This window comes from Monodelphis domestica, chromosome 5 (assembly GCF_027887165.1).
Source record: "Monodelphis domestica isolate mMonDom1 chromosome 5, mMonDom1.pri, whole genome shotgun sequence".
NCBI lineage: Eukaryota > Metazoa > Chordata > Mammalia > Didelphimorphia > Didelphidae > Monodelphis > Monodelphis domestica.
Window position 1 is genome coordinate 177,979,466 of NC_077231.1, and position 25,578 is coordinate 178,005,043.

At 34.6% G+C, this 25,578-nt stretch overlaps 1 protein-coding gene across 9 annotated transcripts in view; it reads right to left on the bottom strand.

The window, feature by feature from the left end:
• Positions 1-25,578, bottom strand: part of DOCK4 (dedicator of cytokinesis 4) — a 553,335-nt gene that overhangs the window by 222,083 nt on the left and 305,674 nt on the right. For all 9 annotated transcript variants that reach the window (XM_007504147.3, XM_056799554.1, XM_001366207.5 and 6 more), the window contains one exon: positions 4,393-4,518. In XM_007504147.3, the coding sequence (XP_007504209.1) occupies positions 4,393-4,518 (126 nt within the window). The remainder of the gene's footprint in view (positions 1-4,392; positions 4,519-25,578) is intronic.

The window sequence follows — 25,578 nt, forward strand, 5'->3', positions numbered from 1 at the left end:
CTCACTGAACCAGACTGTTCCAGCAATACATACAAATGCAGTTGCTATGCAGACATCCAAGTAAATGAGGCTGGTTCTTTCTGCCATCTAGCGTACCTGATCAATTTATGTAAGTTTAAGGAAAGAATGATTTATTTTCCATTGATTTTTATATTTTAAAAAATTCTAACCTTTCATTATAGTCTATGATCACTTGAAAAATTTCAGTATCTGTACTTCCTGTCAAGTCCTGGGACAAGGAAAATTCGGTTCTACAGGAAAACCTCATTCCTGTTCTTAAACTAGTAATTGGGGAAACATGTACTCTCCTGTCCCTATACCTATCAGAAAATTAATGGTAGAACTGAAAATGAAAGATGATTACAATCCCAAAGACTAGGAGGTTGGTGGGGTTGATGGGGTGATGCCTTATGGTTTACATATTCCATGTCAGGCATTTGGTGCAAGTGGGATTCATTATTCAAGATGTCAGCTACAGTTCCTTTCTGACCACTGATGAGAATTAACTAACCTAGGTTGAAAAATCAGATTTATAACAAAAGAAAACACTTTTACTCTTGGATTTTTTCCATCTGAAAAATTTTAGTCAGTGTTCTAATTTATTCCAGCTGTTAAAACACACACACAAACACAAAGTCCCAACTTTCTTATTTTGAGAGAATAAGCAGCTTGAAGGGGAAAAGAAGAAAACAAAGGAATGGCTTATTTTTTTTTCAAATGCCTCACTTGCTGAACCCTCCTCATCATTATGGGAGGGGGAGGAAAAGGATGAGGAGACTGATGGTAGCTCTAGAGAAATTTCATTTCCATCATTAAAGCCAGACAAGAGTTGCATCAGAATAGCACAGCCCAGATGATTACTGAGTTGATGAAGTGACATGCTGAAAAATTCTCTCTATTTTTTCCAACTCTCAAATGAGTCTGCCCAAAGATTGAGCTATTGAATTTTAGCAACAGCTGGTTGCATACCACTCTAGAATATGTTTTTCATATTAGTCAAACACATTAGTTTGTCTTTCAATGTGAAGATTTTTGTTGTTGTTTTGATAGAGGAAATAACCATTATTTTTAGCAACTGAAGGAAACAATGAACATTTGCAATAGTTGCTGAATCACAAGACCAGAAGTAAACAATACTATAAACAATGATTTCCAATGATAGTAGGACTTTGCAAATTCAGCTAAACTATATATATATATATATATATATCCCCCCAATCAAGGGTAAGGTCTCTGGAAACAGTTTTGCAGCCTTTAAGCTTTCATTCTTAAAAGACTACTAATTGTTAGATCAAAACAGATAATTACAGACAATGCTAGTCAGCTTTTATGTCATCTCTACTTCTTGTTCCATCATCCTATCATGGTTTCAAATACAACAGCACACAGAGCTGTACCTACTCTATTTTTGTAGAGAGAATTTAAATAGTAACTTTCAGATGCTTGTTTTTAAAATACTGTCAGTTAGTTAAGATTTTACCCTTCATCTCAGATCATCTTATTTCTGTTATTTATATTTCTTTACTCTTTCTCTTTAGAAGATGAATAGCAGCTATTAAATTATCTGAAAACTTCTGTAGTTCTTTCCTAAATCTTTGCTCTTGACAAAGAGACCAGCGTCGGGGAATGTGTACTTCTCAAGAGGGTCACTGGCCCACAGTTACTTAAAATGTTTGAAGATCACCAGAAGTATGCCATATCCAGCTCTAACTGCTTGTTAAATTTTCACTCAAAGCATTTACACCTGTGGAATTCAATGGGCGCTTGATTTATTGTTCTGTTGAAGGTCTAGAGTTAAGAAAGTGTTAATAATCCAGATGAAATTTAACAGTGTTTACTGGATACATTACTCCTCTCCAGATGATTGTTAATATTTCCCAGGACACACCTGATCACACACAAATAAAAGGCTTTTTTTTTTTTCAAAGAAAAATATTCCTAATTGAATGGAGAAATCTACAACTCTAGTCTTTGTGCTTTTAAATTAAGGATGTGCCTAACTCATTTCATATCTTTAAGATTACACCTTGTCAACATGGAAATCTAGAGATCCCCAGTTTATTTAGTTTGAGTGTAGAAACCCCAGGTTTTGGCCTTGTCACAGGAGAGGTTTCCCTCTGAGGGAAGGTCCCTCTTCACCAGACAGTGAACTTCCTGGGTGGGAACAGCTAATCCCATCCAATATTGAACATCCCTTTTGTCCCAATGGTTTCTCCCCCTAGGCTAAGGTCCTTGACCAAGGTGCCACAGCCCTTTTGTGTCCATTGTAGGGCCCCAGCCCCTCACTACTATTCCTGTCTGGAACTCCTCATTTTCCTTTCTCACCATTGTAAAGTCAATCAACTGTCCCTCTAATCCTAAACCCCCCAGGTCATCTAGAGTGGTATATAGGTTCCCCAAGTTCTTTTGTTCCTTGGAGTCCATCCTGAGTCAGTGGCACTCCCAGGGGCTGGTGACCAGGGCGTCTTGACCCTGTGCATATTAGTAGCGCTAACCCCTTTTCCCTTGATTAAAGAGTGATTTTTGACTATTTAACAGTTCTGTGTTTTTTCTAGTTGACAACCTAAAATATGTATAATTCCTAAATAATAACCTGCTTCTCCTTGGGGATGGGAGGAACACCAATAATGTGCAAGTCCTATTATGTGCTTTACAAACATTACTTCATTTAATCCTTACAGCAACCCAGGGAAGGAGGAAATATTATTTTCTACATTTTAAAGTAGAGGAAAACGAGGCAGGGAGAGTGTGTTCAGAGGTTAGATTTGAACACAGGTCTTCCTGACTCCAAGAAAACTACACTCCTATCTATACACTCCTTCACCTAGCCAGCAAATGTATATCTAATAGAACTATAAGAAGTCATCCTTAATTTACTCAATCAACCGCATCACCTAGCTACTTCCAATAAAGTCCATAGCACTCTGCAAATCTTAAAATGCTTTCTAAACATTAGATGTCACATACATTTCAATTCTATAATGTAGTCAGTCACAAAAACAAAGCAGGAGTTCTTAACCTAGGGTCAATGATTTTTTTTTTGTGGTTACCCTTTTAAAAATATATAACATAATACAATATATAACATGCCAATAATAGAATACACATGATTTGTTATGAATAGGCAGCAAATTATAATATGCTTAGGCAAGAGAAACAAAATTATCACATTAGTTTTGTCCAAAATTTTTTCTCATTCTTTTTTTGATATTAAAAAAAATATTCTGAGAAAAGGTCCATGACATATGCAAAATGGTTAGAAACACCTGGGTTGTGGGAGAGGGAAAAGAAAAAGAGAAAAGGGGAGAGGGAGAAAATATGATCAACAAGTAAAGAATAAACTGACTAAAAGAAAAATGAGAGAAAGGGAAACAGAGAGGGAAAAGGAATGAGCAACAGACAGGCAGAGAATGGAGATTGAAAGATAGAAGGAGAAGGGGAAATGGGGAGATGTTCTTTAGGTTCTAAAGTGATTCTGTCATTTTGAAGTGAACTGCCTTTCCCCAAAGCCAAACTACTTCTTGGATCAGTCAACATCCAAGAGAAGTATCCAAATGGCATTACATTTTGAAACTTTAATTAGCTGGTTAAGATCCTTGGTTCATAAACAAATTTTCAGCTTTTGTTTTCAGGTGGCAAAGATTGAAATTTTTTAAAAGTTTATTTTCTTATGGAATTCAGAAAGGCATTAAGGAAATCTTAAGTCTTAGAAATTTCCTTTAAAGGTGTCTCTTTCCTAGCCAACCCTGAAAATCCCTTTGATATTCAAAGTCAGACTGGTTTATCTTCTTCATTGAAAAAGACTAGGTTCCTGGTTCTCCCTGAAAACAACACTTAATTAAGTATTTTGAGCTTTTATCCCGGATAGCCTCAGCCCTAAATCAATTTTTTTTTTAATTTTGGGGGAGTTATTTACTTCCTTAATCATAATAATATGTGAGTGTTATTTGCATGTTCTTATTGTCAAAGGCTGCAGATCTATGGAGGTTTCTATCTCCTATCATATAGATATATTCACATACAAATGCTGATGGAGTTCAGGGAGAGTAAGGGAATATACTAGTCTTACCAAGTTTGCATCTGAATTGATAAAACTGGGAGCTAAATTATTCCCAAGGTTGGATCTGTTATTTAGATCTTTTCCTTATTTTAGCCCTGAAGAATCTATTTGGAGGCTTAACTACTCTTACTTTTGTCATTCAATACTACAATTCATTTCATTCAATTCTATTCCACCACACATATTAAGAGTTGGGGCACCCTCAGGTCCAGGGAAAAACAAAACAAAGACCACACCCCATTTCCTTTCTTCAAACTAGGCACATTTCTCATATACTTAAAAAAAAAAAAAGAATATTCTTAATTTACCACTTTTGCTTCTTTCCTACCTACCAGGCATTATAATATTGGAAAACCCCAACTTCCTGGTAATGGACACTCCATGAGTAAATACTGATGAATACTCTCTTCTGATTTGTTCAATATCTCCATGTAAGAGTTGAAGTGAAACAGCTAAACCTAGAATAAAAGAGAAAAAAAAATAAAATTGTAGTAGTAGGATAATATGGAACTGTTATGCTATAAGATTAAATTCAAAAATTCCCTCTTTCAAAATAAAAACAATTTACAAATATCTACATGGAAAAAGTTTTGATAAAACACACAACTAAAAACCATCCAAAAATTTATTTTCCTAGAAGCAAGAAATCAAAACAATGAAAGAATACTTCAGCATAAATCAAAGGATGTGATGAATTGAGCTATAATTCTATTTATAAGCTTCATCAAGATGATAACGTAACTATACTCTTATTTCAATTATCTACAGATGGCCATTTTGACCTAGAACATTTTGTTCATAAAAGAAGAAAAAAATTTTTTTTTCTAGAAAATTTAGAAGCAATATCTTATTTAGTATCAGAGGGAAACAATATCCTTGAAAAAATAAGGCTTATTTTTCACAATAATTACCTTGAGTTATCATTAATCTGTTCATGATGAAAGAAATAGTAATTACTCAATATTCTATAAAATGGAAACTCACAATCAGCTTCATTGGGCAATGAGTCAACTACAGTAAAAAATTGACTTCCTTTGAACCTTATTCATAGAGATTTAATTGCTGACATATTCAAAGGATGTAATTTAAAAGAATTTTTATGAAAATGATTCTGCAATCCCCAAAAGAAAAAAAGACAACACATCATACTTCTAATGTATCTTTAAGTAGGCTGCAACAGCAGAAAGAACATTGGAATGGTCATAATATATAATTAGAAATACAATACAATTATTCTTTACCTATGTCATTTACCTTGGACAAATGAAAAATTAAAGTTTTCTTTTCCTAATCAGAAAAGTGGAAATAAATATGTAATTACTAATAATGACCATAGTAACGTGGTATTTGGTAAAGCAAAAGATCCAAGCTTTTGAGAGAATTAACTCTTTGACAAAAAATTTTTGGAAAAACTAGAAAATGGTATGACAGAAACGGGGGATAAACATCTCACACCTTATACCAGGAAAAGTTCAACTTGGTTTTAAAAATAGAGGGTGATATCAGAAGAAATTAGGGAAGCATGGAATATTTTACCTGTCATATCTATGGATGTGACCACACAAGAGATAAGAGAACACTATAGGATATAAAATGTGTAATTTTAATTGTATTAAATTTTAAAGGTTTTATACAAACAAAACCAATATAACCAAGATTAGAAGGAAAAGCTGTATAAAAAATGTCATTCTCCAGTTGACAGATGGTCAAAAGATATGAACACAGTTTTAAGATAAAGAAATCAACACTATCTATAATCACATGAAAAAATGTTCCAAATTACTTGATTAAGGATATGAAATTTAAAACAACTCTGAAGTACGGTCCCACATTTGTCAGAGTGGCCAATATGACAGAAAAAGAAAATGATAAATGTTGGAAGGGAGGTGAGAAAATTGAGATACTAATGCACTTAGTGGTGGTATGAGCTGACCCAACAATTCTGGAGAGCAAATTGGAATTATGCCAAAAGGGCTCCAAAGTTATGTATATTTGATCCAGTAAAACTACTACTAAGTCTGTATCCCAAAGATATTTTTTTAAAAGGAGGAAATGATTTATTTATATAAAATATGTATAGCAGCTCTTCTTATGGTTGCAAAGATAATGGAAATTTAAGAAATGTGTCCATCAATTGGGGAATTGCTGAACAAGTTGTGGTATATGGCTATAATGGAATCCTATTGTTACATAAGAAATAATGAGCAGGATGAACTCAGAAACACCTAGAAAAAACTTATATGAACTGATGCAAGGTGAAGTGAACAGAACCAGAAGAACACTGTACATGGTAGTAGCAATACTATACAATGAACAACTATGATTGATCTAGTATGATTGATCCCAGTAATACAATGATCCAGGACAGTCCCAGGCTCATGAAGAAAATTTATCATCTAACTCCAGAGAAACAACAGATGGAATCTGAATGAAGACCAAAACTTAATATATTTCACTTTCTTTCTTATTCTTTTAATTTTTTTGAGATCTCTCACAAAATGACTAATATGGAAAAATGCTTTTCATGATTGTGCATGTAAAGTTTATTGCTTATTGTCTAAGTTAGGTGGGGAGAGGGGAGTGGAACAGAAGAAGAGAATCTGGAACCCAATATTTCTTTAATGTTGAAATTCATTTTTATATGTAATTATGGAAAATAATTTTTAAATAAAATGCTTCAATGGCACTTTTCCCCTCCTTTTTGGGGATTCTATAATATCTCAAATATAAAAAGAAAAATACTGCTGTAACAAATGGTTATATTTAAGCAAAAAATATATATTTGCCTTTTTTGAAATTATGTCTTTTTCTCCATTTCCGTTTTAGTAGGTGAGTAGCATGCCTCCCCCATCAGTCTGTTTTCTGGACTGTTCTTTGCTCATTGTTGATTCTTAAGTCTTATTTAGAGTTGTTTTTACTTCATGATGTTATTGTATAAATTGTTCTTATAGTTCTGCTCATTTTCCTCTGCTTTATTTTATGGTAATGTAAACTTTTGACTTTCTACTGATGGTCTGTCATCATGTGACCAGTCAATCCTTTCTTCCCAACTTAACCATTACTCCTGTTCTTTTTTAAAGATCCCAAGCTTCTCCAGAAAACAAGTCTCTATTTTTTTTTTTAATTCTCCCAGTGTAAGCTGTTGAGGGGATTAGAAAAGCAAGTGACTACCCAGACTCCATCTTGTGACTCAATTCTGGAAGTAGCTTAGTTCTTTTTTCTATTCAACTAGGCGTTTGGTCCTATTTCTGTCTTGTGAGCAAATTTAATTCAATTGTGTGAATTATGACAGGACTTTGCTGTATTGTTTGAACCAAGCCCTGAATGACTAGGAAGCGGGGCCACCTCTACCTGTTACTTTGAATTTCTTAACTATGAACCTATGAACTATGTACCATATGAACATATGAAATGAATGATAGGTTATGCTGACCTTAAGAAATCCAATGAGATCCAAAGATTGATGCAAGGCATTTTCTCAAAATTGTACATTTGAAGTAACTAATGTGTCTTATCTGAAAAATGAGCCAGTACTAGTTAATCACTTATTGTTTCCATGTAGCTTTGATTGAATACAGACACTTTGGGGGAGTAGGACACCTCTTTTACTGATTTCAGGAAATTGTAGCTATTCTCTCTTTACTTTCCAACTTGGAAAGTTCCTAATCTTTCCTCCAAATAAAAATGAAATAACCTAATTTTGTATCCTACTTAATTGTTTTATTTTAATTGGTTTTACTTGAATCATTGTTTTCAATGCATCAAAACCTACTGCCCCCTGGATTCTGGGTACAGTGCCAAAACTGAGGTGGCTTAGTCCTGGTTTTTTGAACATCTGGCATGTAGTACTTAATAAATTAATATACGGAGAAGCTCAAACCTTTGTTTCCTCAGACATTTCACTTTTCATCCACAACACTGTAAGGCATAGAACACTATAGTCTCCAAAAATGGAAAATAAATATAACTCAGATGTCAATGGACTATCATTTCAAGATTATCAATAACTTGGACTATAACCAATGAGGAACTTCAAAAAGAAGTTTTTTTTTTAAAGAGGAAGCTAATCTGAAACAATGAAAGAGGGAGAGATTTGGAAGGTAATGTAAACCAACACTGATTTAATTTTATAATTGTATAAGAAAGGAAATAATGACAGTATTTAATATGGAAGGTTATGGAAATTCAGATGAAAGCATCCCTTTGGAGAGATAACCAGATACATGCCATTTTTAAATGGTCCAACTCTTCCTCCAAAAAGAACTGGGTGAAAGAGAAAAAGAGGATGGAATTAGAGCCCTAAATGTTTGTTTTCAATGTCCTTGACTCTTCCCCATACCATTCACTTTCACAGAATGAAACATATACAATAAAGTAAAACAAAAAGTAGATTTGCTTAAACAACAGGGGAAAAAAAAAAAACATTACTACTAGATATTTTGTTACAAAGCAAACACAGGGATCATGGGCTACTAAATTATTTATTTACAACCTAATGCACAGTATCTTTCAAATTAAAAAAATTCTTTAAAAACAACATTTCAAAGTATAGTTCTAGATCAATATTTCCACAATCAACAATTTTGATGAACAAGAACAAAAGAAAGTTATGTATTATGTCTGAATAACTATTTGATGTTAATGAACTCTCTTGAATAACACTTTTATTTAAGGACAGAGATAGATGCCCTAATCTTGTTATTCTCCCCCTTAGCGTCAACATCTATTCTAATGGCTTAATAATTCCCAAACATGTACCCTAAATACTTCAACCCCCACACACACACACACACATCAAATTCTAGTACCACATCAATAACTATTTTCTAGGTATCTAGAACTGGATATTCTGTCAACATCTCAAGCTCAATGTCTAAAATTGAATTTTCCCTCTTCACTACACAAGCACTATTCTTTCTAGGTCAGAATGAAAGTATCACTTTCCCTTGAAAAGTTCTTTTGGGTTGCTTAACCTATCTTCCTTGCCTTAGAAGAAGGATCTCAATCAAGAGTATTAACTGTGGTCCCAGTTCTGTCATTTGTAATAGAAATCTATTAGAGAGAATGTTTATAAGGGCAGAATCCTGATCAACTTGATGAGTGAGATCCATCATTCTAAAAAGGGTAACAAAATGCTTGCCATCACTTCACTAAAAGGACTAAGGATATCTCCTAGATTTATAAGATTTGTGTTGATATTTACATATCATTGAAGAATAGTCAGTAAATCTTTGCAATGGGAGATGAACTGTGGTTCTGAACTTCCCTTTTGTCTTAAACCCATAAAATAAGATCTTCACAGCAAAGTATGGCCCTTTTGGAAGAACTCCTAAAAAGTTAAGCATAGAAGATGGCAGCAGAACTAAGAGCAGATGAAATTATGGAGTGGGGCAGTTAATGGGGAGTCAATGCAGTTAAAGGTAAAGTATGAAAAGGCAAATCTTTTCTTCTCTCAGAGAAGATTGAGCAATAGGTTCAGCCACCTAGATAAAGAAGGAAGGAATTTCTCACCAACATCAAATTCCTGGAGAGTTTGGGAATCCTTCCTTTTAGGGAAGAAGGTAATCCTGGTTAGTGTCAACTTCTTAGAGGTGAAAGAGAATTGTATCAAATATTTATGGGCTACTGAAAGCTCTTTAAATTGTTTTCTGTGTATTAAAATAAAAGCTGTGCTTTTTGGCATCCTTCTGTTACCCTGAATAACTGAGTATTGGAGCTAGAGACTACCTACATTTGTAGAGACTTATAAATTAACTATGTGCAGAAGTTCCAAAAGAAATTCCAAAAGAAATATTTGGGTAGAGGTAAAATCAAGGACAGAGAGATATTTTAGGTAACTATCCTCAGGATAGAATCTGGTACACATAACCTCAAAGGTTGAGGTTATAGGTTATGAGATCATACTTATAAATAAAATATAGAAGTAGATATCTATTCTTTCTTTCTTTCTTTCTTTCTTTCTTTCTTTCTTTCTTTCTTTCTTTCTTTCTTTCTTTCTTTCTTTCTTTCTTTCTTTTTCTTTCTCTCCTTCCTCCCCCCCTCTGGAATCTAGTAAAGAATGGTATATTTCTAATACATATGGTATTTAATAATATGGTAGTTTTGTATATTAAAGTTCTTTTTTATGTTATTCTTTTACAAGACCTTCATGGAGTCTTATTCTTGGAGTAAACAAAGTAGCTAATACAACACTGTTTAGAATTAGCAGTAAAATTAATTTTTGAATGCATCAGAGACTCCGTTACCAATAAACTCAATAACAAAAAGTACATTTGCATGACTACATAAATAAAATCTAGTGCTAGCTACAATTATGTGCTATTATTAAGACTGCCATTTATGAAATGTTTTATGTGACCATTTTCTTCTTTTTCTCTGTTCATGTTTTATTTAAAAATTAACACTGAACACATTAATATCCACAACTAAACTTGCTTGGTGACTATAATTTAAACACATGATCATAACCTTTATTTTGCTTTTATCCCTAAAAGAATTTTCTACAGGGGCAAGTTGTCTTACTTTACATGGCCATAAAAATGCACAAAATGAAATACCTATAGCTTAATTATATGTCCAAAGGTTCGCCATGTGCCTTGCATATGATTTTCAATTTAATATTTGGTGTGACAAAAGTTTCAGTGTATTAAATCAAAGAAAATTGCAAATGTGAAAATATTTATTTTATGACCCTGGAAGTAAGTAAATGGGACTTTAGAGATTAATCTGAAAACACTACCTTTATATAAGAGTCATCTTTAATAAAAGAAAATAAGTTAAACATGCAATTGACAAATATGCATGGCTATATGATAGAGCCAGTAAAAGGATTGGGCACAATGAACTCTGACCATGCCCAATTTAAAATGAGCTGGCTAAAGTTTTTCAGGAAAGGTAGATTTTAAACATTGATCCTGAAAAGATGCAAGGGATATGACTGAGCATGACAGAACAAATCTATTGTTTGTATGCCTTCAACTGAGCAGAAAAGCTCAGAAGATTAAATGATTACAGATTTAGAGCAGGAAGGAGCCTCAGAAACCATTGACTCCAAATCTCTCACTTTAATGATGAAATGCAAAAAGTGTCATAAGTGATTTATCAATTTTTTTTTGCAGTGAATACTAAGTGTTTGAGGAAGAATTTGACCTCAGGGTGTCTTGTTTGCAAGACCAGAAATCTCTCCACTAGATCACTTGGAGTAAAGAAAAATATTTGCCTCCCTAGAAGAAAGATTTGGGATTGTGGATAGATTTGGGCTGTGGAGGTTAATTGGTTGGTGTCCCCTAGTAGATGATCTTCGAGCTCATCACCTGGACTTTTTACTTAACCAGAAAATTTGGTGAGGAAGGTAATTTGGTGCTGAAATATCTGCTAAAGTAGAGGAATAAGTACACAGATCATGCAAGTAAGTCATAAAAATAATAATATAGAACAATCATAACACTTCATAAATTATAATGGAATCTCCAAGTTGGAACAAAACTCAGGAACCATTTAGCTCAACCCAAGTCTGAAAGAGAATCTAAATTATAGCACTCAACAAGAGGTCATTTGATGACCTCTAATTAGTGAATTTCCACTATTTCTCTAGACATTCCATTCCACTTTTTAGATAGCTCTAATTATTAAGAAGTTGCAGCTAGGTGGCACAAGTAGATAGAGCTCCAAGCCTATAGTCAAAAAGTCCTGAATTCAATTCTAACTTCAGACTAGCTGTCAGACCCTGGGTAAGTCACTTAATCCTGTTTGCCTCAGTTTCCTTATCTGTAAAATGAGCTGGAGAAGAAAATGGCAAATTACTCTAGTATCTGTGCCAAGAAAACTCCAAAAGGTCAGACACAGGTGAAACAACTAACCAACAAAAATTAGTGGGAAATATTTCCTAATACCAAAAGCAAATCAGCTTCTTTTCACATTCCATATATTGCTCTTAGTTATGCCCTCTGGGGTCAAACAAGTATAATATTTGTCTTACATAAGGGTCCTTGAAAAACTTGAACACATTTATCATATTCCCTTACCCCACTAGGCTTCTCACCTCCTGGTTAAATGTTCCCATTTTCTTCAACCAGTCCTCAAATCTCATGGAAGCAAAGGTCTTTCACCATCTTTGATACCTTCATTTGGATACTCTCCAGCTAATTGGGGTAATTCCTAAATTGTGGTGTCCCAAATTGAACATAGCATTCCACATGTTGGGTGACCTTTGCAGAGGAGAGTGGAGTTACCACCTCCTGAATCCCAGATCTCTAAAACAGGGTATCCCAAAAGTCTTAGTTTAATATTAAGCTTTTAAAGCCCTTTAAGATATTGGAGCTTAAAATGGCGCTAAAACTTTTTGGACAGACTATACATAGAGTTCTCTTATTATAACTCACCCCTTCATTATTTCTGGAAGCTATGCATTTTTTATAGGATGGTCATTCTTTGTACCAATGAAACAAAGGAACCAGAGTAGCAGAGACAGCCAAGGTACAGTGGATAGAACTCTGGGCCTGGAATTAAGAAGAGTTTAAATCTAGCCTCAGACATTTACTAGCTTTGTGACTCTGGACTAGTCATTTGTCTGCCTGGGACACCTCAACTGTAAAATACAGATAATAATAGGACTTACTTTGCAGGATTGTTATGAGGATCAAATCAGATAATATTTATAAAAGAGCTTACTTAGTTCAGTGTCTGACATGTGTAGGCAATATAAAAAACTTATTCTTTACCCTTTCCATCTTTTCCTTCTTCATGAAAAATAGTTCTTTAAAAAGTTTAATTTGCTTAGATCACCATCCTTATGAAAAAAGTGTTTATTAAATAAATTAAACAGACTCAGTCATTAATATCCTGCTTATGATCTGGGACCTCACAGGGCCCATTCAAATCCTCTTAAAAAAAAAGGTCATTTCTACAATGAAAGACAAGAAAATAGAAGATAAGAAGTACAGTAAGTACCTAAGATTTGTTTGACAAAAGTGTCTTTGTCAGGAGCATAATAAAGGTTCCCAGAGGGAAAATAAAATTGCATTAACTCCTCGATACAACTCCCTACAAACTCTTAAAATTATAGCTTTTATGCATTAAGTTCAAAGAAAACTCTCTGGCTAAATATTTATTCAGATGTATATCTTTTTTTTTTTAAGTTTCACACTTATTGAAGCCAAGTTTTCAATAGCTGCCCTGAGTTTTTAAACATCCAAAATTAAAGTACATAATCTCATATCACAAACTAAAAAATGTAAAGCAGTCAAAATGTTTACCCCAGTGATGTGATTCAAGTCAGAAAGAGACTCCCTGCAAATGTTGGAGGAAACAGAAATAAGGTAGCTAACATGCTACTTCTAAGTCTTAACTAACAACCCCACCCCCCCTTTTTGTACAGGAAGCCTTTCCCAAACCTTCTTAATCCTAGTGCCTTTCCTCTTAGGTGCTTTATAAATATTTATGGTGGATTGAAGTACTTTATGTGCTAAAAATGATTACATATGAGATATTTTCCTCCTTCTTTGCTCAGAATTGTGGCCTCATTATTGCACCAAACAGGTGGAGGAGGAAGAGGAGGAAATCTTGTTGACAAATGCAGCAACTCTATTACAACTTACAAACTTTAAGCATTTCAGGCTCAGTCACTCTGAGATGGCAAGTGATGTGGCCAGATTCACACAGCCAATTTAGGTCATGGTAGAATGGGAGACCAAGCTAGCTAGATTCTAAAGCTAACAAAATACTTCAGATCTTCTCAAGGACTCTAAACACCACATTACACACACACACACATACACACACATACACACACACACACACAGATGAACTTAGTATTTGCAACCAACAGTATTCATTTATCTACATAAAAGACAAAGGGAAAAGATTCCTGGATCATCATATTTATTTTTCCTCTTTTTCTAACTGTACATTTTTCATTAAGTTTGATAACTAAAGCAATTTTTACTCTCTACTTTCAGCATTTTACCATTAGCCATGTGAAAGATTATCCAAAAAACGTGCTTTTTCTGAAAAAAAAAATGATACCTTTCACCTAAGTTCCAATTATAATCAAATGTAGAATCCTTCTTTAGATGATAACTAAACTTGCCCAATATATTCAAAAGCAATTAGAATTTATTTCAGAATAGTTGAAAAACATATAAGAACTGAGGGTGGTGGTAGAGTCAAACATACATAGACAGAGAGAGACAAAGATGCAAAGAGTGAGAGAAAAAGATAACATACCATTTGTAAGTTTACATGAGAAATAATAGGATAGCTCAATGTAAAAAGAAAGGATTTTAATTATGGTTAGGAAACACAGAAAAGGAAGCTAGTCATATATATTCTTTTGGTATCTTAAGAACAGGGCAAAGAGAGAATGAGGTGGCATGGGTATATAAGACTTAATTTTGCTTGTTTTTGATCTTTGAGGTTTGCCGATCACTATCGCAAACAGAAGTTGTTGTACCATTATCTCAGTTTCTGGGAAAAGTTATCTTGTAGATTCTGCATTGTAACCGCAAAATAATGTTTTTTTTTTTATGTATGTAATTTTTGTAGTATTGCCAGCATACCACTCACTATATCCTGCTGGTAGCAATTCAAATTATAAGGAATTTCCTGAAATAGGTCAGATTTATGTGGCACTAGATATTTGCTAGCTTAAAAAAATAAAAAAGAGACCAGACAAATCTTTTCCTTAGTCTAATTAAAACAACTCACAATTATATGGAATTATCAGATTTGCAAAGTGTTTTCCTCATGACTCTGTAAGGGATGCAGTACAAGTACTATCCACCTGCCCCCAATTTCATAGATGAAGAAATTGCAGCTCTGAGGTTAGATGATTAGCCCATAGACATAATACATTTCCTTCCTTCCTCCTCTATACCTTTTTCATACTAGAAGAGACTTTTCCTCATTCTGATCAACACATAAGCTTTAAAATGACCTATTTTTCTGATCTTGCTTGCTTAGCCCTTTCACTGGTAGCCCTCAGTTTCCAGGGGAACATCTGATCAACATTTTAGTCCCACTATCCCAGAATTCCCAAACTCAAGTTTGACTTCCCCAGAAGTAGCAGGGATTTCTGGCATGTGCCAGACTTGGCACCTATATATATACTTGGGACCTATAAAGTTTCTAAGGTAGAATCTGAGGGGGTGGGTAGAAAAGTGTGAATCTTAAAAATTCTCAGACCCTACTTCATAAGATTTGGTTAAGACCATTCCCCATTTTAAACAATGAAGGAACTTAGATCAGGAATGTGAGACCTCTACTCCACCCCTACTTAAGCATGCTTTAGGGGAAGAAACTCCTTGATGAACAATGAAAAATACTTAAACCCATACTTATAGTAGGGCAAAAGTTCTTAAGCTGTGCCTATTTTTAGATCTAATACAAAAGGGTGCTAAGTACCTATAAAGGTCAGGCAACTTGTGAATTTACAAGGAGCAAAGAGGTGAGAAACTTACTCAGAGGTTTTTTTAGGTGTGAACTTAATCAAAAGTTTAAGTCTACTCAGGTGTGAATTAAGAATGGTCTGTCCTTTGGAAAAACGTCTACTGTGATTGGTAGATGTGAGAACTTAGGGGAGGTGACATAGGAGAAAATTCCCTTTAAAAGGAGGTCAAAAAGGAGGTCTCGAGAGATTCAGCTGGGAAAAGCTGAATTGGAGGAGGCAGCTGGTGTCTGAACACTAGAATCTTGCTTGGACAAATCTTGTGGTGAGTGGATAAAAGACTGACATCTCTCTCTTAGGGTTTTCAGCCTAGGCTGGCTCATGCTGGTCTACCCCTTTTCTCATTATTTCCTTTTTCTCTCTCCCTTTCATTAATTCCTCATTTGTATTAATTAAAATCTCTATAAAACCCAGCTGACTTGGGTATATTTAATATTTGGGAATTTTTCCCTGGCGACCACCTTATATTTGATTTAAAACAAGACACTGTCTTGAAACCATATTTTCAGTGGTCACAATTTAAGCCAACCACTCTTTTATCTGTAACAGTTTATGACTCCCACTATTTTAATCATCCCAAAAGTAGGAGAAACAGTTCAATTGAAGTTTTTGCCTCTTTTAGGGATCTTAGAATATATTATTTCAAGGTAATTTTTTTTGGTAACTATTCCCTGATATCTTTAATTTTCACATTCAATGATCAACCCCCCCCACCCATTCCAGAAATTTTCTTATTTCTGGATTTTCATAACACCATACACTCACAGTTTCTCTCTGACCTGTTTGACTACATTTCTTCATTATCTATCTTGGATGCATCCTCATATAGGTAAAGCTCCCTGTGTGCCCCTAAAAGTGCCTTGGGCACTCTTCTTATTCCACACTATTTCACTTGGCAATCTCATCAATTCCTATGGATTCAATGATTATTAAATGCAAATGATTTTCACATCTATTTATTCAAGTCTAACTTCTTACTTGACCTCCAATTTTTTATCTGCCTATCCAATTCATGAACCGGATTCCCCATAAACACTTTAAACTGAATGTGTCAAAAACTAAACTCATCATCTTTTGTTCCAAACCGTCTCTTCTTCTGGACCTTCTTATTGCTTCTTTCAGTCATGTTAAATTTATTATGGTTGGACTTGAATATATTAATTTGGTGGTTGCCAGGGATTTAATTTCAAAATCCCAAAGTAAAATGGGATTTATGATAGTTTATTTTACAATAGAGGGAAGATAGTAAGGAAGAGGAAGACAGAGAGAGACAGAGAGAGACAGAGAGAGAGAGAGACAAGAAACAGAGAGAGAGAACAAATGAACTCCGGCTTCCTCTGAGCCAGGTAGAAATTCTAAGCCCCTAATCAGGGAAAAAGAGTCTCAAGATGATGGGTCTTTCTTGGAGGTTCACACCTCCAGAAATGCAAGGAAACTAAGTCAGCTTTTCACTCACCAAGGTGACCATCTAAAAGGAAAGCAGTCTAAGGTCTCCTGAACAAGGTCCTCCAGGATCAAGTTCCATAGCCAAGTCCAAGTGTCTGTCTTCCAGTCTCCCCTCAAGTGCCTGTCTTCCCTCCAGCTCCTAGTGACTGATCCTTCACTCCAAGCCCAAGTGACTGATCTATCCAGTCCAACTCGAGTGACTGAAGATCTATATCCTTGTGTGCCTCTGTTTCCTCTATTTAAAGATCTTTTTCTCTTGTTTCACCTCCCCTAAATTTTACATCTACCAATCACAGTAGATGCTTCTCTCCAGGACTGCCCACTTAATGTATGAAATGGGTGTTCACACCTTTTTTAGTTAGTTATACCTTTTGTGGTTAGTTAGCATCTTTTTGTAGTTAAAATGGGTAGATCTATTTTAAATACTGAGTTAACTTTTGGGGATTAAAATCTAAAAATAGATAGGGGATTACAATTTAATCTTCACAATAAAGGAAGAGCTAAGTATCTTCATTGTTATAATCAGGGGATTACAATTTAATCTTCACAATCAAGGGAGAGTTAAGTACCTTCATTGTTACAATCAGGAGATAGCCAAATCCAATCTTCAGTCAAAACTTCAAATATCAGCCTCTATTCTTATTGTTCTCATCCTACATTTCCAATGTTGGCAGTTATTTTTGTTTCTACCTTCATAATCCTCAGGTATGTCCTCTGCCTTTCCCCCTCTGCATAAAGCCAAAACCTTGGTAAGGATCCTCAACCTCTCATACCTGGACCATGAAAAATCATTTTCATTTATTTATGCCTCAATTTTCTCTCAACTTCAGTCCATCCTCCCTACTCAACTGTCAAAAAGGTCTTCCTCAAGTATAGAGATGATTGAGCAACTTCCTTCCAATTCACTGAATTCCAGTGGCTCCCTATCACTTCCAACATGAAATATGAAATCTTGAGTCCAGGTTTTAAAGACTTCACAAACCATTTCCCTCACTTTCCAATCTTCTTATAGTTTAATCCCTTTGAAGTATTCAATGATTAGGGACACTGGCCTTTTCAACCTTTCTTGCACATGACATTCCATTTACTGATACCATTTCCTTTCATATGCCTGAAATGTTCTCCTTCTTTGCCTCTATCTCCTGCTTTCCTTCAAAACTCAGGTCAAATATCTTCTGAATGAGATTTTTCCTGGTATAGTCTATCCCCCCCCCCCAATTAATACCTTCCCTCTGATATATATGGTATCACATATATACACAAAATATACACAAATACATACATAGATCCTACACACATTCAGGGTTCTACTAAGAAATCATAATATATTACATGGTAATTCTATGTATAATACAGATGAATGAGGAAAGTACAGTGTATATGTGTGTATGTGTGTGTGTATGTTATGCTATCGCAGAATGTCTACACCTAGAGGAATGAGGATATATACCATATCAATGTTTTACTTAAATGTTTGACTAATGCTATTGTTGCTAAAAAAAAAGGCAAGAGTATAAGCAAGTTTTTGAACATCTCAAAAATACTGACACCTTCATAAAAGTTATATAGTGAAAAAGAAAATTATGATGCTGGAGGATCTTCACAACATACTTTAGTCTTAAAAAAAAAAAACAAAAAACACAAAGTTCAGTAAATGATATCCCGAAGGTTATCAAAATTTAGAACTGAAAGAGACCTTGACAAGAAAAATTATCCTCCAGATAGGAAAACTGGAGTGAAATAAGGTCATAAAGGTAGTAAATGACAATGCCAGCATTTGAACCCAGCAATGCATTTTTATGTCCAAATTAGTGTTCTTTGATGCTTCTAATTAAGGGTTGTTCTCTTTGACATTTCACTACGGAATTCTAGGAGATTATGGTGTATGTTGGCTGTTTTCTAAATGTTAATGGATCTACAAAATGTTTGACCTCTCTTCTCCTTAGTTAAATTTCTAAACAATGCAGAGAAAGAAATTTATACATAGGCACACACCCCATATTCATGCATGTACACACACCCACACACATACAAAGTAAAGACAAACTGTGAACAAATCTAGTTAGTCATTTTTGCTGTGTCTTTGCTTTATAAATTGAGAGGTAATACCTAATAGGCATAAAGTTTTATGTTTTAAAATAAATTACATTCTATGAATAAAATAAAACCCTGAATTGACTTGAAAATGATTGCTATTTATTTAATGATGATAATTATAAGGTGGAGAGAACTGATTTCTCAGACAAGTCATCTTACATTCAACATTTCTAAAACCAAAAAGTACTGTGATTCTACCAGGCCAAGGCATCAAAATAGTTTTAAAAAGAAATTTCTATGTTTTGATTTCTTTAAAAGGAAAGACTTGAATTAGATGATCCTCAGGGTCCCTTTCAGCTCTAAGTCAATGATCTATTATAGCAATGATTGCTTTTTAAAGTAACTAATTTTATTAATCTTGCTGCCAGAATAACAAATGCTAATTTTGGATCTTAGAATAATAGATTTAGAGCTAGAAAAAACCTCAGAAGTCACCAGTCCAACCTGATTTCATAGTCAATGAAAACTTTAAAAGTTGAGTGATATTATGGACACTATCACTGGTTAATATAGTACATGACCTTTTTTTCTTTTTAAATCCTTACCTTCTATCTTAGAATCAATACTGTTTATTGGTTCCAAGACAGAGGAGTGGTAAGGGCTAAGTGACTTGCCCAGGGTCACACAACTAGAAAGTGGCTATGGCCAAATTTCAACCCTGGACTACTCATCTCTAAACTTTGCTCTCGATCCACTGAACCATTTATATGTCCCAATAAATGCTATTTTAAAAGCATTTCTGGCAACATTTTGCCTTCACATATTTTATTAGCCACAGAAGTTTCTACCTAGCATATTTGAAATTATTTTCGGTTTGCATATACATGAAAGAGATATTATTTATTCATCCTATGGATTTTTTGGTTCCCTTTATAATAACTCTTGAATCCTAAGAGGACCATGATCCACAAGGTGGTAAGCTCCAACCTACTTATTTTTAAAATAAATTTCCTTCTCTTCTTTGTACTTTATATCTAGTAAGTCACTAAGATCTTTCCATTTCTTTCATAAAATTTTCTCTAAGTCCTTTCTTCATTTTTTTGCTGCCAGTGACAATAATTCTAGGTCAATCAATCAAGCAAGAATTTATTAAAAGCTCACTACAAGCTAGCACCTTGATAGGTATTAGGAACACTTTAATTCAGGAACACATGAGTTTAAATCCTGCCTTGGACACTTACTGGATGATTCATCCTGGACAAGCCATCTAATCTGTGTCAGCATCAGTTTCCTCATCTGTAAAAACTGGGATAATCATTGCTTTCTACCTCACAGGGGATGAAATGAGATTAAGATATATTAACCACTCTGTAAATCTTAGAGTATTGTATAGTGATAATTATTATTTTCATTGGTAATAATCGCCACATTCAAGAATCTTGTATTCTATCTGATAAGACACCAAATATGCACATAAGCAAATGGAAAAAAAGATAAAAGAATAAATACAAACATACAGGAGATAGTTAAATATAAAATTGAAAGGAAGAGCATTGGGGGAATCAGGATAGGCTTTATGCATAATGTAGTACCTGAGCAATACCTTGAAGTAAAATTAGGGATACTAAATAATAGAGGTGAGGAGATGATCCATTTAAACATGAAGGACAGCTAAAGAGAAGAGTTTATATTTTATTACAGAATCATAAGGCTTTTCCTGAAGTTGGCTACATAGAGGAGTGATAGGGCCAGATCCAGGACCCTCTTAAAGCAAGGAGAACAATTAGGAGGCTACTACCAAAATCTTAAGTTAGAATTAATAGGGATTAAAGCAGTATAGTTGTTGTATGAGTAGAGAGGAGTCAAATGTAAGAGATGTCAAATATTGTATGGATGATAAAAAATAAAATAAAAGGAAGATTAGACAACTGAGTGGATATGTGGAATGAGGTAGAATAAGTAACTGAAGAAAATGCTGTATCTATGGACCAAATTGCCTAGAAGAACAGCGGTGCTTGTCAGAAATAGGTAAATGGAAGAATCTGGGCACTCAAGGAATTTGCAAGTAATTAGGGAGGTGAAACCTATAAATACATTAGAAAATATTAGATAGAAATAAAATTAATAAAAAGTGTTTGGGAGTAGAGACAGACTAACACAGGAGAGGAATCATGAAGGGTATCTTGAAGGATGTAGCAGTTAAGCTGAACCTTGGTGGCAGATAGAGTTTTGGGTTTCAAAAAGTAAAGGTGAGGAAGGGGGGGGGGAATCCTGTGCAAAGGAGGCAAGAGATGAAAATATATGGAGAAAATTGTATATTGTTTTTCAGTTACTAATTTTGTTCATGCTATTTCTGAACTCTCATATTATACCCCACCTCATAAACAATCAATGAAATCCTGTGCATTCTCTAGAATAATGAAAAATGACAAACTCCTTCCTGCCTACCTCAGCTGACAATGGTTTTTTTCCCCCATGGAACTCCATTAGCATTTAGTGTAAACCATAAAATGTTGCCTTCAATAATACGATGCTTTATAATATTCTCCAGTTGCTTCCTGTATATAAACAATGGTTTTGTTATTCATTTGTTCAGTGGTGTCTGATTCTTTGTGACCCTCTGGACCATAGTATGTCAATCTCATCTATTCTCCACTCTCTCCCAAAGTCTGTCCAAGTTCACGTTTATTGATTCCATGACATTATTTATCCATCTCGTCTTCAGCTGTTTCCTTCCCAATCTTTCCTATCATCAGAGTCTTTTCCAATGAGTCCTGTCTTCTCATTTTGTGGACAAAGTATTTAAGTTTCAGCTTCAGTTTTTGTCTCTCCAATGAATGGTCTGAATTAATTCCTTTGAGTATTGACTGATTTGATCTCCTTACAATCCAACGTACCCTGAAAAGTCTTCTATAGCACCATAATTCCAAATCATTAATTCTGTAGTTTTCAGCTTTCCTTATAGTCCAACACTCACAGTCATACATTACTACTGGCAAAAACACCTTTGATTTTGACTGCGGAGCTTTGCAGGCAAGCTGATGTCTCTGTTTTTAATATGTTATCCAGATATGCCACAACTTTCCTTCCAAGGAAAATTATCTTTTAATTTTATGGCTGCAATTGCCATCTGCAATGATCTTTGAGCACAAGAATATGAAATCTGGTACTACTTCCATTCTTTTTCCTTTATTTGCCTGGACTTAGTAAGACCAGTTGCCATGATCTTAGAATTTTAAGTGTCAAGCCAGCTTCTTTTCTCTCCTCACTGAGAAGTTTTTAAATTCTTCATTCTCTGCCATCAGACTGACATAGTCTGCATATCTGCGAATGCTGATATTTCTCCCAAAAAACTTAATTGCAGCTTTTGATTCATTCAGCCTGGAGTTTCACATGCTGTATTCTGTATTTAAGTCAAATAAGGTGATAACATACAGTCTTGTCATACTCTTTTTCCAATCTTAAATTAGTTATTACATATTTGGTTCTGTTGCTTCTTGACCTGCATATAGGTTCCTCAGGAGACAAGTAAGATGATCTGGTATTCCCATCTCTTTGAGGACTTGCCAAATTTTGTTGTGATCAATAGATTCAAAGGCTTTAGTGTAGTCAATGAAGCAGAAGTACATCTTTTCCTGGAACTTCCTTGCTTTCTCCACAAACCAGCAAATGTTGGAAAGTTGATCACTAGTTTCTCTGCCTCAACAACCAGCCTGAACTTCTGGTAATTCTTGGATCACATATTTCTGAAGCCTAGCTTGCAGAATCTTAAGCGTAGCCTCATTGGCATGTGAGATGAACAGAATTGTTCAGTAATTCTAACATTCTTTAAGATTGGATGTAAACCAATCTTGTTCAATCCATTAGCCATTGTTGAATTTTCCACATTTGTTGGCATATTGAGTTCAGAACTTTAGCAGCAGCATCTTTTAGGATCTTAAAAAGCTCAGCTAGAACTCTGTCCCCTCCACCAACCTTATTGTTTGTTAGCAATGCTTTCTAAGACCCACTTGACTTCTTCTCCAGGATGTACAGTTCTAAATAAAAAGAAACACACCATTGTGGTAATCAGTGATTTTAAGATTTTTCTTGTACAATCCCTCTGTATATTTTTGCCATCTCTTCTACGTTTGTTAAATCCCTACCATTTTTGTCTTTTATCATGTCTGATTTTGTATTAAATACTCCCTTGAGAGCTTTAATTTTCTTGAAGAAGTCTCATTTTTGCCATTCTTTGTTTCCTTCTATTTCTTTTCATTGCTTATTTAAGAAACCCTTCTTTTCTCTCCTTGCTCTTCTCTAGAATTTTGCATGTAATTGGATATCTTTTGCTTTCTCCTTTACCTTTTACTTTCCTTCTTGCCTCAGTTATTTGTAAAGCTCCATCAGAAAACCATCTTCCCCCACAAAGGCAGGAAATTCTGCAAGGAGAAAGGATCATGTATTTTCTTTCTTTTAAATTGATCCCAGACTGGAGCAGCTAGGTGGGTCAGTAGATTGAGAGCCAAGCGTCAAGGTGAGAGGTTATGGGTTCAAATACAGCCCCAAACACTTTCTGTCTGACCCCAAGCAAGTCATTTGACTCTCACTACTTAACCCTTACTGATCTTCTGCCTTGGAACCAATATATAGTATAGATTATAAGACAAAAGGTAAGGGTTTAAATTTTTAAAAATTGACCAGTCTTTAATGGTGGCATAATATAAAAAAGTAGGTTTAATCAGTACTTATCAACTACTAATACAAAAGCAAGATATCAGGCAGAATAATTCAATGGAAAGAACACTGATATTATAATTCTATTCTAAGAATTATGGGAATTGAGTAAACCACATTGACTTCATATTCTCAGTTCTGGAATTAACTCAATTCCCTTTAACTAATTGGCGTACTTTGATCACTTTCATTGCATAAAAAATAATCTGCCCCTCCCTCCACCCCCCCATATTCTGAGTCCAGTGCCATGCTGTGGAAACCTGGTCTCAATTTGTTATGCACTTGGCATGTATTGCTTAATAAATCAAAATGCTCTGAAATGTAAACCTTTGTTTCCTCTTTTCAGCCACAAATTCTAGTTGTCACATTCCTGATCTGCTTTCTGCCCCTCAATCATAACCCAACATTTCTCATTGGCATGCTTCTGCCCAGGCTGTTCCCCCCCTCACCCCATACCAGCAATGTAGTTTGTCCTCATTTTCACTTCTTAGAATCCCTAGCTTTCTGCAAAGCTTTGTTCATTTCCTAAATGGTGCCTTTCCTAATTCATTTCAGCTGCTCGATCCTCCACACCTCTTCTTGTCCCACAAATTGTCTTATACTTTTGTACATCTATTACATTTACACATTTACACATGTACATGGTATTTTTGAGAATGCAAGCTCCTTGAGGGTAGGGAGTATTTCATTTTTGTTGTCATGCCACCAACATCTAGTACCATGCCTGGCACACAGTGGGCACTTTATGAATGCTTACTAATTAGTAGTTTTATGACCATAAGCAATTATAACTACCCTTTTCCTGTTTTCTAATCTGTAAAATGTGAATGATATCTGCTATCTCTATTTCATAGGATTGATGTAAAAGTATAAGAGGGAGGGAAACAAAATTTATACATGAGCTATCATGTATATGAGCTATCAATTTTTTTTTTACAAATGTTATCTCATTGGATTAAGAGTCAGGTCTAGAGATGAGAGATCTTGGGTTCAAATCTGACCTTACATACTTCTTGAGTGACCCTTGGTAGGTTACTTAACACTCATTGCCTAGCCCTTACCACTCTACTATTGGAAACAATACACATTATTGATTCTAAAGCAAAAGATCAGGGTTTTTTGTTTTTTTTAAAAGCAAAACAAATATTATCTCATTTGATATAGTATAACTCAGAAGAAAACCATGCAGAAAGGGAGATGAGAGTAATGAGAACACAATTATATTTATGCTTGAATATATATGTATACATACATATATATATACATATATATAATCACACAACTATGTGGGCTGTAACCAATTGTTTTCTACCTAATCACACAAAGAAGCATGCCTGAGTTCATACAAAATTACAAATAAAATGTATCAACAGTACATCAAAACAGGCAAATTTCATCATCTTATACCAGTTTTGCAATACTGAAGGTGTTGTCGGATATGGCTTCCTCATGTTCAACTTGGTTTTTCCTAGATTTCATTTGATTTTCAATCTTCAAGGAGCTCACCTACTATTTTTAATACAGGAAATGAATGGTCACCAGGATAACTTCCACTATTTGAACTCTTTCCAAGTATTCTCAGGAACCAATGTTTCACAGCATGAGACACCAAGACTATATTTCCATGACAATCTGAATTCATGTTACTTCTTGAAAATAATTACAACAATAAGTTGGAATAAATTCAAAAGATGAATGAAATTAGAAAAATAAAGGAACTGTTTTTTAAGGAAAAAAACTGTTGCTAAACAGCGTAGATTTAGCATAACTATAAAAATAAAATTAAGGAGGCAAGGACTGAAGACAATCTAAAAATATCACAAGAGATTTTGGCAGCCAAAAAAGGAAGAGGAACTATTAGGACAGTATGAAAGTG